The 14,440-nt window shown below is 31.4% G+C and overlaps 1 protein-coding gene across 1 annotated transcript in view; it reads right to left on the reverse strand.

Moving 5' to 3' along the window:
- Cbp53E (Calbindin 53E) overlaps positions 1 to 14,085 on the reverse strand; it is a 41,554-nt gene extending 27,469 nt beyond the window's left edge. Inside the window, exons 1-6 of the mRNA XM_080166871.1 lie at positions 13,980 to 14,085; positions 12,782 to 12,857; positions 11,547 to 11,635; positions 8,698 to 8,784; positions 5,587 to 5,673; positions 4,715 to 4,771 (exon numbers count right to left, since the gene is read on the reverse strand). Coding sequence (XP_080022997.1) covers positions 4,715 to 4,771; positions 5,587 to 5,673; positions 8,698 to 8,784; positions 11,547 to 11,635; positions 12,782 to 12,857; positions 13,980 to 14,036 — 453 coding nt within the window. The 5' untranslated portion in view covers positions 14,037 to 14,085. The remainder of the gene's footprint in view (positions 1 to 4,714; positions 4,772 to 5,586; positions 5,674 to 8,697; positions 8,785 to 11,546; positions 11,636 to 12,781; positions 12,858 to 13,979) is intronic.
- Between the last annotated feature and the right edge of the window lie 355 nt (positions 14,086 to 14,440).

Genomic DNA, 14,440 nt, shown 5'->3' on the forward strand with positions numbered 1-14,440 from the left:
CAAAAATGAAAACCTTATTATAAAATTTTGGAGACTAGTGTAATAAACAGCTCATTGTACCCTTTCTTTCTCTCTGCGTTTTACTGGCTTTTTAAATCTGAAATATGGTTATTTTGTTATTGCTTTACTAGCTATTGAAATAATTGTTCTTGTTTATTATCATCGTAGAACAATAGTTTATGTTATCGATTATGGTTCTCTATTCAGGGTTCACAAGTTTATGATTATTACATCTTGGAAACGAAACTCAACATTAATATTATGAGTTATAAATAATATTTTTATTTCTTGATGTCAAACCTTTTGTTGAGGTCAAACTGATTCTAATTCAAATATCTAGTTTACTTAAACTAGCGGTTGTCCCCTTAGCTTTTAAGCAATCTGTATCCGAAAAATAAAAATTAGTAACTTTATAAAAAAAATAATTAAATTCCTAATTCATAGTAAGTTTTTTTTTACTTTTGAGAATTCTAAAATAATTTAAATGATAGGATCACTTGCAAGTTAGCGCAATATGGTTAAAATCATGAATCAGAGTCAGTACCCCTCTTCCCTACCCCATAAGTAGCCTTCCTTTCTTTATTAAGTCAATTGTTTCCTTACCCCCACCCAGGTCGCTTTCTTTCCATTAAGTTGCAGAAATTAAAGAATTGCAATGAAGTTATTAGAAGCAGGCTTTAATTATTTTCTTTTTACTTTTCATACTTTTCTTTTTGATTAAATGAAATTACTTATTTTTTCCTCTTTATTTTCATGCCAAAATTATATGTTGTATGTATAAGAATGCGATTTCGTACAGTTTGGGCGGTTCACTTTCTCGGTAATCTTAGTAATGGTCTTTAGCAGCCAATTTGAAAGGTGAAGGTCAAATCCCGTGATATATATTTCACCAGAATGAAGCTAACTTGAAAATGGAAGCGCTGGAATTTGAAAATGTCATATGTGACGTCATAAAAATGCATCTATTAAGTATCATCCATCTTTTTTTTGAGATTTCCTTTCCTCTTCTCCTCTCATCTCTCCTTTTTATGACGTCAAAAATGACACTTTCCAGTTGTTCTTAAAAATGTATCGGGATACATTCTAATCCCCCTTTGGGCGCAATCACAAGGTACTCTATAAAAGCTTGTTTCTTCATTGTTTGTAAATATGCATAGAAACAGTTCTGTGTAGGACTAAATTAGAGTGCATTACAGGAAGGAAGGGGAAAATGGGCTGTTTATTACACTAGTCCCCAAAGTTTCAATAACGTTTTCTTATTCATTGGATTAAGAACTTTGGGAACCTTTAATTAATTTTGTATGGTTAATTTATTAAGTTGAGTGTCCAAACGTTTCAACCAATTTTAATTTATGAAAATTTATTTTGTGTATTATCATTGGAGATGTACATCAATTTATCGGCCATTGTCTTATTCCTTTAGATCCCTGAATGCATCAAGTGCAAGGTGGTAAAAGTTGGAATATTCTTTTTTGTTGGCAGAATATTATGTAACCCCTCACCAATATCATGGAAAGAAAACAAAGTAGTGGGTTTCGTAGTTTTTGATAGGTTTTTTTAGGTTAGTTTTGATAAATGTTAATAATTTCCCCGCAGGGTTAGGAAATTAGCCCCGCTGGGTTAGAGCCCCGAACAGGGGCTAGAAATAGGAGAAAAATTCATAAGATGACATGAAAACACACTTAAACATGTCCAAAAATAAGAAGATATCTTGTTTAAAATTAGGTTAATACAAAGTTTTAGGTTTCTATCTTTTATATTAGGTAAGAAATATAAAAAGCTACTTATGGCTGTTGTCATCCTTGTTTTAAGTAAGGAGGGATGGGGATGTCACACTATCGGTGGGAAGAAATTTTCAGTTTTATTTATGATGTAATAATTGCATTTTCATATACACACCACATTTATTATTATATAATCTTATACCCTCAAATTGGTTTATACTACTAATTACATTCTTTTTACATTGGAGTTAAGCTATATTAAAACTAATAAAACTAAATCATAACTTAAACTGCAATACTAATACTTATAAGATTAGAATTATACTAGCCCCTAAAGTTTGGTCTGTTAATCGTTGGCTGAAAACCTATGTCCGTTATTATGAATTTTTTTATTGGAGTGCACTGTGCAAATAACATTGTCCACACTTTACCAATAATAATTTAGAAATGGGATGATTTTATTTATCATAACTGGAGGGGGGGGGGGGATACAAATTTATTGTCCATTGTCCTATCCCTTTAGATCCTTGTAGATATGTTAATATTAATCTTTTAAAAATAGGAATTCTTTACTATAGTCTATTAAAAATAAACTTTTTATCTAATAAGAACACTAAAGTCCATAAGAGCGTGCAATATAAACAATGCAGAGTAGCTTCGCTATCAAATATGGGCGGAATACTTCCATGAAATATAATACACTGTTTTTATGGTGGATTCTGTTTCAGCTAACATCAATTTTGTTGAAGAAAATAATTTTGCAGTATGCACGAGTAATCTTCATGCTTCTAATAGTAAGTTACACGAACAAAATAGTTTTGCAGTATGCACGAGAAATCTTCATCCTTCTTACAGTATGATACATGAACTAAATAGTTTTGTAGTATGCACGAGTAATCTTCAGGATTCTAACAGTAAGGTACACGAACAAAATAGTTTGCAGTATGCACCAATAATCTTCAGACTTCTGACAGTAAGGTACACGAACAAAATAGTATGCACGAGCAATCTACATGCTTCTAACAGTAAGGTACACGAACAAAATAGTATGCACGAGTAATCTTCAGGCTTCTAACAGTATGGTACACAAACAAAATAGTATGAACGAGTAATCTTCAGGCTTTTAGTAGAATGGTACACGAACAAAATAGTTTTGCAGTATCTTCATGCTTCTAACAGTAAGATACATGAAAATATTATTATAAATAAAATTCACTTGTATTTTATTTTCTAAAAGCCACACTGTCATGAAACGCATTATTACTTAGTTAAATTTAAAATGAATTTTTATATTAAGTTAAAATGGTACTAAGTTAGTATTGAAATAATCTCAGCGTTTTAAAGTCTTTTTCTTCCAATTTTAAGAATGCAATTGCTAAAGGATTAAACAAAATTTTGTTCGTGGATCTATCTATTGTAGGAAAAACATTATATTTTGTTATACCATTAAATAAAAAAAATCTAACTCCTTTTCTATTAATATATTTAAGGCTATTTTGTTTCTCGTAAATTGCAGGGTTAAAGGGATAAGTACAATGAACTAATATCCCAATTAAAGTGTAATGTTCTGTATTTGCCAAATTTGACAGAAAGTTAAGATAGGGGGAATGGGGAGGGGGAGTGTTTACTGTTTAACTGTTCCATTATTATTCCCTGATAGATTCACGGTTATGCCATTTTTCCGCAAAATTTTTTATATAACCAGTTATAATCGAGATTTAAAAATAACAAGTCATTATATTTAAAATGAACACAACGTTGATAAAAATCATATTTTTAATCATTTAATATTTTTAATATTTAATCAAATTTTGCGTTTGAAATTATAATTTAAAAATGGTGCTTTAACACAAATTGTCTTTTTTTATTTTCAATTTATTTCAAATAGGAGGGGGCTTCAGTGCTCAACATGGTACTTTCTGTGAAAGCACAAAAATGGGTCCTATGTATGTGGAAGTAAAATTCGAGAAATATGGTTGGTATTTTAATGAGGGAGATAAAATGCACAAATTGAATAAATTTAGGGAAAGAGAGAAAAGAAGCACAAGGAAAGAGAGATGGAGAAAATTTAGGCAAAGTTGTAGTTTATTCATTTGAGATCATATATAATTGACCAAGAAAAGTTATTTATCGCATCATATTATAAACAGCTTTCCGCGGATATAAACATGTACAATTATAAGTTAAAAGCCAGTTTTGTTAGCCCTGAGATGCCAAAGGCACGGGCTTACAAAACAAGTTTCAACATTACTAATGTACATTTTTTTTCGAAGAAAACTGGATATAATACGATCACGGTGCGTATAAAGGTGCTTTGACTTTTGTGTCAGAACCTATATTGGGACATAGTGCATTTCATTACCCTAGGTTAGGTAACTTTATTTCACTTTTCAACAAAATCTAAAATGCAGCCATTTTTGAAAAAATTAGATTTGAAAATTTCAAGTTCAATTTTCATCCACTAGGAGTTACCGCATAAGCATGACAAGAAAAGCAAAGATTATTTCTTTAAAATTTTGAACAATATTGCTTTTATAAAGTCTGTCATAAAACCTCTCTATATATGATTTATTTAAGGCTGAATTTCCGTGACCTTAGCAAAGCAACTGATAAAAAGGGCTATGAATCAACTCACTTCAGGAGTGGTTTTATGAAGAACTTTATAAAAGCAAACTTGTTCAAAATTTAAAATAAATAATCTTTGCTTTGAACTTTGCTTTGAACTTTGCTTTGAACTTGAAATTTTAAAATCTAATTTTCTCAAAAACGGCTGCATTTTAGATTTTGTTGAAAAGTAATATGAAGTTGCCTAACCTAGGGTAATGAAATGCACTATGTCCCAATTTAGGTTCTGACACAAAAGTCAAAGCACCTTCAAACGCACTGTGCGATACGATGCATTAATTTTTCAGTATGGCTAAGAACCGGTTCTAATCCAACATATATTAATCGGTTTCGAAGCCATACTGGAAAAGATATTAGAAACAAACCTTGAGTTCATCAGCTTCGATATAACCACTGTGGTCTGTATCATAGGTCTTCCAAATCTAAACAAAATTAAATATATAGTTACGAAAATAAAGACAATTTGCAAGGGGGGGGGGGGGGAGCTTTAAAAATTCACAATCCCTGGAAATATAGGGCGAGTAACTAACTAATCATTCTATTTAAGGGTCGGGGGAGGGCATAAAGAATAAATCAAAATACCAAAAACGATGAACACACATCCTTATACCCCCTTTAGCATTCTTCTGAAGAAAATCAAATAGAAAAAAATAAGTAATACATATATAGGTAAACAATTGTTAGATATACCTTACTTTAATGTAATCAAATTGAAAATTGATATTGATATAAAAGCATAAATTACAAAGAGAAATAAAGGAAATATGTTTAAGTTTCTATTTGACTTGAGTAGAATTTGTGCCAATATATCTCAAATCTATCTATTTTACACATTAGATTCAAATATATTCAATTTATAGGATATTTTCTCCCAAATAACATTACTTTAAACTTGAAATTAAATATAGCAATAAATTATATTGAAAATACACAATATTATAAATAAAACATTCAGATGGTCGACAGAGGGTGCTACTTTGTAATTTTATGAATGTCTAAGATAAGACCCAAATGAGAAGTTTAATTACAAAAAACTTTGAAAAAAAGTATTAAAAAACTAAAATACCAAATTGTAAGAAAGATCAAAGGCGTTAGTTAAATATTTTTGTGCTGTTTATATTGTACTTTTATGAACTTATCAATACACTATTAAATACATATCCCATAATTTAAATTTCCTACTGACTGACTAACCGTGTTCCTTATAGAGTAATTTTGATACAAATAACCAACTTACCTTCATGAACTCGACGCTAGACTCGAGGGGGTTGTCGAAGCGGAACAAAAGCAGGAAGTTCTCCTCCATGGGCAACAGTTGGGCCAACTAAAAATAAAGGGGGTCATTTTTGCATATTTTTTTTGTAACGTGTGTAACCGTTTAGTCAAATGCGCTTATTAAGTCAAACTGTTCATAATTATGACTAAATGTAATATATATTAAGTATATGAAATTACAATTAGATAAGAACAGTTATGTTGCTCAAAAATTCCCTTTTTCTCGTTTTCAAAACAGTCATTAATTATGTCCATAGCGGATAGATTTAGGCACGAAAAAATTCAAACCCTTTTTATCTCCAAAAAGATTTTGGAAATCCAGACAACATTATAGACGTTTTGGGTAAGTCATAAGAGAATTTCAACTTAACTAATTGTATGTTTCTGGTAGCTGTAGATTTTACTAATTTAAAGTGCATCTGTATTTAGCGGTTGCGGCTGCCAAGCCTATACAATGATTAAAAAGGCTTGATATATGTCCATCCATGTCACTGGCAATTACAATGTATTTTGTAGCTGTGTAATAAAGTTGCAGTTAGTAACAACTTAATGGTCACAAACTTTATGGCAATTTCACTTTTACCCAGAGTGGACCAGATACAAACTTTCGAGAGAAAAAAAAACAAAACATATTTTGATGTTTAGGTTAGGTTTGCTCATTAGAGGAGGTTATAACACTATGCAGGTTTTTTTCTATGAAATTTATAAATATGGAGGGGGGGGGGGGGGGGGATATAAGTGTTCCACTCATTGGTTAATTGGGTTATACCAACTGCAAGTGCATGAAAATACAAAATTAACTTTGGCTAAAACTGAAAGAAGTATTTGTAGGGACAAGAATTAATGCACCTAATATAACTAATTTAAATAAATTGTATGACAGTCAAAAATGTTTATCCATTTTAATTGTTTTTTTTAAATCAACCTGCTATGTTAAGTATTGAGACTTTTTTGGGCGTTCTTTTATGTCTTTCAATTTTTAAAAAAATCTAAGAATGTCCCAATGGGATAAAAAAAGGAGCCGCTGATAAATATATATTGCTGTAATTTTTTGTACATAATGTAAATTTTGATGAATAGCTAATAGTTTTCATCAGGTGTTTTATACCTTTTTCCTATTCAACACAAAAAGAATCTTGCTGACTTAGATTAAACAAGTATCATACTGTAAAAAGTTGAAAAATAGTTGCGTGAAAAAAAATTAACATGGTACAAACATAAAATTAGTAGGTAATCAATTTTTAAATATTTTTAAGGCTTGTGCATTCACAGTTTGGTGCAGTGGTTTCAGGCTATCTTTGACCGTATATTTTCGAAAATTGCCACAAATAAAAGTCAAACGTATTTGATAAGGCTTTTGTTTAACAGCAGAAAAAGCCGCAGACGTCAAATACAAATTATTAGACAATCTCAATAACACCCAATTCGCCCTTTGGAAGGTCTACTGGGGATCCATAAGAATCAAATAATTGGCGTTTAATCCAGTTGTAATATACTAAATTAGTAACTTCGCCTGTAGCCTCTAGAGGAGGACTCTAAATGTCAAGAAAATAGCCTAAAACCGCTCCAAATTTATAAAGTTTCTCTGAAAAGAACCGACAGATTTCGGGATCTTAACCTTTAGACAGAAAAGTAAAATTTCCCAGGGATATAGAATTTGAACAATATTAAACCAAAACTAAAAATGTAAATAATTGCCCATAGTACAATCCCTTTATCTCTGGAAATTTCTATGTTCAAAAAGGAATAAATCCTAAGCAAGATTAATTATAAAAAATATTATGTACATATATTCATAAAACTATTTATTTCACAATTATTCCAATAGTATATTTATTAATTGGTAATATAATATTTGTATACTATCATAATTTAGCATATTTTTTCTTTGGTTAATAGTTATGTAAGATAAACAAAGAAGCAATAAAAAGGAATATGTAAGACTTAGGACATCCTAGCTTCTAGGATAGCTAAAGAATTTTTATAGGATTTGGCTCGATATTTTCCAAAACTATTAAGTAAAACACTTGAAATACTTGTAGCTGTTTCTTTAAAAATTCTTAGATTAATAAATCCACGCATATTAAGGTTGTGAATTGGAGTTTTAAACACTAATCTCTTTTCAAAATATCTTTGTTGTTGTAAAATGCATAAACCAGCATTTTTCTTTATTTTCAGGGATACGGTGATAGGACAAATGAAAAAATTCTTCACTCTAATGTTTAAATATACAATTTTAATTGGTAAATATAGGAGGGGGGAGGGAGGAGGTGAACAAATTTTGTGGATACCCCCCCCCCCTGTATTTTTTGCATCCTGTGGATTAGTGGATTTTCTAGCAACATGTAGTACAGAAGGGATAAAACATGGATTAATAAGTCTAGAAGTAGACCAACAATGATAAGATTCAATAAATTTAGTCAGTAGGTATTTTATATTAATTGGTAATCTAAATTCTGTTAGATAACTTATTCACTATTAACTTCTTCGCGCATTTAATTTTCAAACCCCTATTATAAAAAAAATAAGAGAGTAATAAGGGTAGTGCACTGATATCAATTTTTAGTGGTATCCTTTAAAGTTCCCGTTGAGCACTAAACCCTCCACGCAATATAAAGGCAACACAGGTATAGTTTTTCCAGGGTTAGGGCCTCCGCAGGAATTAGACATAGGAAAATCTACCCCTCTCATTTACAGTATTCTGGGGAGGGGTTAATATGTGATCAACAGGAACTTTGAGTGAAAGTTTCCTCTTTTTTGTCTTTGTTATCACATCCGTAATATACTTCTGTAATGTCTGGCGCGTGCCAGAATGTTAATTAATCGGGAATAGTTCTTTCATGGCAACCCCCTTAAGGGCGATTTGTCGTATTTTTAAATTGGCTTTTTATAGGTTATTTTAGGTTAGGTTAGGTTATATTGAGTTAGGTGAATGCCCCAGAAGGTTAGGCCGCAGGGTTACAGCCCCCCACAGGGGCTAGAAATTGGAGAAAACCTACTGTGAAAAATACGAAGAATCGCCCCTTAAGGTGCGTTGCCACGAAAGGGACTATACCCAAATAATGTTTCCTACCTCTCTGATTTCAATTTTTCCATCCTTGTTGTCATCATAGGCCTCCATAAACTTCTCCCTCAAGTCTTGCAACTCTTTGTCAGTGAACTAGAACATATCAAATTAATAAAAATCAGATTATTTTTCAGGTGGTGATAAGGGAGGGAGGGGATATTGGGCTTTTTATTACAGTAGTTCCCAATGTTTTATAATAACCTTTCTTATTCGTTGGCTTAACAACTTTGGGGACTTTTATTGAATTTTGATTGGTTGGATCATTAAGTTGAGTGTTTAAACAATTCAACTACTTATTGTAAACTTCAGTAGGGGTAATTTTGTGTATCATCATTTGGGATTTTCATATCAATATATCGGTCATTTGTCTTCCCAAATTCCCTTTGTTCTCTTCATTTATCCTTTTTTGCCCTTTAAAGGGAAAATCTTATGTTATACATAGTTTTCTCTTAGTATTTAGATTAGTTTTCCGTTTTGTCCTTAAGCACACCTTATTTAAGGAAATTAAGGGGTTTAATTTAAATTTAAAGCTTTGCTACTATTGAGATAAATCATCCTTTGATTAATATGAAATATCAATTAAAAATTGCATTTGAATAATGACTAGTAAAAATGAACCAAATTTATGGATATAATCAAAAATGATTTTTAGGTTAGGGTTTAGTTTTTAAATATCATTTATAATAATAGAAGATGTTGCTTCTTTTGAATTATATTTTGTGCATTTATAAAGAATAGGGAATTAAAAGATGAGTTTTGTATTTTTAGGTAAAAAAATAGATTTTTTTGTTTAGTAACAATTAAATATTTTTATTCAAACAAAGATTGTAGGTTAATTATATTGTTTTGTAGATCAAAATACCAAGTAGGTAGGGTACATTAGAATATGAAACATGTTCTCTAATTTGTTGGCTTAAAAACTTTGGGGACTTCTTGATTGGGTTGTACCAAATAACAGTGGCTTAACAGTTACACCAACAATTTTGATTATCTTAATGAAGGGTACATAAATGGGATCAAGTCAAGCTGAGTATGCCAATAGCCTGTTTTGGCACGCGGTACTTGACTTGGGGGAATATTGGCATACTCTACTTGACTAGGGGGAATATTGGCATACTCTGCTTTACTAGGGGGAATATTGGCATACTCTGCTTTACTTATCAAGATATGCTTTTCCTAGAATTTTGAAATAATTTATGTATATATACTAGCAGCTTCACCCCCGCCCCACTCTCGATGTCTCTAGGGGCATTTGAGGGAAGGAGAGAGCTGATAATCTCCTTTACATTTAAGTTTTAAAAAGAAAAACTATGTAACAAAATCATGGTATTTTGAAGGACAAATAAGAAGCTTCATTGAAAGAAGAATCATAACAGTCCATCGATTAGTGAGATCTTTTATTTTGAAATTTTAATGGTTTTAGGCTAATTTTCGTAACTTTTCTACTACTTGGAATAGAGAGCTCCTAGATGCTAGGGACGCAACTGCTATTTTATATATTATCTATAATACAAAGTAGCTTGATGTCTGTCCGTCTGTCCGTCTGTCTGTCCCTTAAGATCTCGGTAACCACTGAACCGATTGGATTCTACTCTTCAGGGTATATACCTACTGGTCCTGTGGTGGTTTTAGGCTATTTTCTTGGGGGGTGGGACACCCCCAACCCCCCCAAAAAACAAAAAAATCACCTCCCTATTTTTTTTTTTTTTTTTTTTTTTTTTTTTGCAGAAGATTTCCTAGGTCCTTTATTTTTTTTTGCAGAAGATTTCCTAGGTCCTTTATTTTTTTTGCAGAAGATTTCCTAGGTCCTTTATTTTTTTTGCAGAAGATTTCCTTGGTCCTTTTACGAATTTCACCTCAATTTTTTTTTTGATCACCTCTTGGGGCAAAGCCCCTAGAGGCTAGGGGCGAAGCCGCTAGTGCGTACATAAAGTAGTATTTGTAGGTTGAATTAGATGACAACCTATATAATAAATATTAGACTTAAATGAATATTCTTAAATCCTGAGTCATGATCATACAAGTAGCGAAGCTACTCTATAGTTAACTTTTTCTAATCGTGCAGTCTATCATTTTAAACTTTTTCCACAAATTTAGAGTCAGTCCATTAAGTAGCCAATTTTCGTATGTTAAATAAATGTACTTTCGATTTTATACCTTTAAATATGACAATATTACATGTTGTTATTTGACTTTAGACAGAACTTCAATATATCAATAATATAATCCTTTGTAATAAATTCCAATATGTTATATAAAACAATTTCTAAATTTCCATTTCCTTATCCATAATTTTTTCAGCCTTTTTTAACCATTCAGTTACGGGAAACATTAATCCCCTAATCTCTTAATAATTCTCATCTCCGCCCCCTTTTAAGACATACATATATTTATATCAATAACAAGGATGACAACATCCATGAAAGCGAAGCAAAAAAGCTCAAACCCACAGACAAACTAACTTAAACGTATTATAAACGTTAAATATGATATTAAAAGTTTAATTTATTTTGTTATTTATGTATAAAATTGTGTCCTTTGGTAAATAAATCGGAAAATTTGTTCAATTCATCTTTTTTTATATTTTTTTTGTCATGCTGCTTTGTTTGATAAACTATTGGCATACTATGCTTTACTTGATGAAATATTGGCACACGCTACTTGACTTGGGGGAATATTGGCATACTCTACTTGACTAGGGGGAATATTGGCACGCTCTGTTTTACTTGTTGCCATTGGCACATTCAGCTTGACTTGATCCCATAAATGTACTGCCCATTGTCCTATCCATTAATATCCCTGCAAAACTCTGAAAAACAAGATTAAATATTTAATTTGGTGTCCAAGATGTTTACCGTAGATTTGACAGCTCCATCAGCATCCACAGTGGTGATATATTCCTTCAAGAATCCATCCAGCTCAGATCCCTCAATATATCCATTACCTAAACAAAAAGATGTCAGTATGTATAACAAACAGACTGATAGTCCATTAAAGGAGATTAATTGAGAATTAATCCTAACAGAATCAATTACTTTGAAAAGCAGGTTTTGTTAAAAACCAACCATGAACTTTTATCTACGAAACTCATTAAGCCAATGAAAGAAAAAAAGAAATATTAATGATTAATTTCTGTCATGAGTGAGTGGGTTAAATTAAGCAATACTTTTTGATAAAATATACTATCTATAAATATAATGCTCAAGTTGCAATTTATGTTAACGTAAAAGACTTGATTTTGATCCAAAGCTCGAAAAATCAATTAGTAAAATCTAAAATAGTTCTTAGACTATCTAATGCAATGTTAATTAATACTCAATAAAGTTAATTTTTTTTTATTGTATCATTATGAAACTTTTGGACTTAAACTACTATAGCAATATTAAAAACTTGGCACGTTTCAACTTATTAAAAACATTTTACTCCAAAAGTGGACATGTCTGTCTAGACTATTAATTAATTTAAATATTGAAAATTTCAAGTCAATTCAATGGTACAAAATTCTATTCATTATCAGGGAAGTTAGAAAAAATCAACTTATACAAGTAAATATACACTGAATTCATTGAAATTTATTTAGTAGTATTTTTTTGGTAGAGAAGCTACTCTTTGTTTTTGTATGTTCATATGCCAGACAGTATCATACTGAGTGTGAATAAATTGACTTCATTTAATAGACTTACTTTAATATTTAGGAAAAAAAATAAAATTTGATTACTTTCATTTTTAATTCAAGTCTGTAGTTAAGTTACTGTTACTTTGCCACATATGGATACAACTGTCCTTGCAGTTACATGAGTTTGATAAATTAGGCTTAAATTAATAACAAAAATCGGGTATAGTCCTTTCCACGACATCCCTCCATAAGGAGCGATTCTTCGTATTTTTCACAGTAGCTTTTCTCCTATTTCTAGCCCCTGCGGGGGGCTCTAACCCTGCGGGGCCAATTACCTAACCCTGTGGGGCAATCACCTAACACAATATAACCTAACCTAACCTAAAATAACCTATAAAAAGCCATTTTAAAAATACGAAGAATCGCTCCTTATTGAGGGATGTCGTGGAAAGGACTATACCCCAAAAATCTTACCATCCTCATCATAATGTTCCCAGACTTGCATAAACTGAGCTGCTGACAGCTTCTCTAGGTGTGCAGAGTTACCATCCTTGTTAATAATGAGTTAATTAATAAACCTAGCTGCTGACAGCTTCTCTGGGTGTGCAGAGTTACCATCCTTGTTAATAATAAGTTAATAAATAAACCTAGCTGCTGACAGCTTCTCTAGTTGTGCAGAGTTACCATCCTTGTTAATAATAAGTTAATTAATAAACATAACTGCTAACAGCTTTTCTAGATGTGCATAGTTACCATCCTTGTTAATAATAAGTTAATTAATAAATATAGCTGCTGACAGCTTCTCTAGGTGTGCAGAGTTACCATCCTTGTTAATAATAAGTTAATTAATAAACCTAGCTGCTGACAGCTTCTCTAGTTGTGCAGAGTTACCATCCTTGTTAATAATAAGTTAATTAATAAACATAGCTGCTAACAGCTTTTCTAGGTGTGCAGAGTTACCATCCTTGTTAATAATAAATTAATTAATAAATATAGCTGCTGACAGCTTCTTTAGGTGTGCAGAGTTACCATCCTTGTTAATAATAAGTTAATTAATAAACCTAGCTGCTGACAGCTTCTCTAGTTGTGCAGAGTTACCATCCTTGTTAATAATAAGTTAATTAATAAACATAGCTGCTAACAGCTTTTCTAGGTGTGCAGAGTTACCATCCTTGTTAATAATAAGTTAATTAATAAACATAGCTGCTAACAGCTTTTCTAGGTGTGCAGAGTTACCATCCTTGTTAATAATAAGTTAATTAATAAACATAGCTGCTAACAGCTTTTCTAGGTGTGCAGAGTTACCATCCTTGTTAATAATAAGTTAATTAATAAATATAGCTGCTGACAGCTTCTCTAGGTGTGCAGAGTTACCATCCTTGTTAATAATAAGTTAATTAATAAATATAGCTGCTGACAGCTTCTCTAGGTGTGCAGAGTTACCATCCTTGTTAACAATAAGTTAATTAATAAATATAGCTGCTGACAAATTCTCTAGTCCTTAAATTTTAGAAGGTACAGTCAACAAATCAAATTATGAAATTAAAAAAAAAAATTTATAAATGCTTTAGATTTTTCTAGTTTTAGACCTTTAAACATTTTTCTCTTTTTAAAATCATTAGAACAATGGCAAGATGAACTTTATGAACTCAAGACAAAGATTAAGACCTACCTTTAGCTTGCTTAGGAAGCTGTTTTGCCCGTTTAAATTAATCTTGATTGAAGCCATTTTAGTATAAGCAAATTATCCTTCCAACAAAACAAATTTGTCTGAAAAAATATATCATTAAATAAAAGAAAGTAAAAATCCATAAGTTGCTCATATTTATAATACAAAGTAGCTTGATGTCTGTCTGTCCGTCTGTCTGTCCCTAGATCTCGGTAACCAATGAACCGATTGGATTCTAGTCTTTAGGGAATATACCTTCTGGTCCTGTGGTGGTTTTAGGCTATTTTTTTTTGGGGGGGGGGGGGACACCCACAACCCGTCCAAAAACAAAAAAAAATCCCCTCCATTTTTTAGGCAGTTAATTTAAAATGTGGTGGTCGCAGCACCAGAGGTACTTAATTTGTTTTTTTAAATTACCTCTTGGGGCAAAGCCCCTAGAGGCTAGAGGCTTCAAACTTTAAAAC

This window comes from Acartia tonsa, chromosome 1, assembly GCF_053477335.1.
Source record: "Acartia tonsa isolate MP-2025a chromosome 1, ASM5347733v1, whole genome shotgun sequence".
In the NCBI taxonomy this organism is placed as follows: Eukaryota; Metazoa; Arthropoda; class Copepoda; order Calanoida; family Acartiidae; genus Acartia; species Acartia tonsa.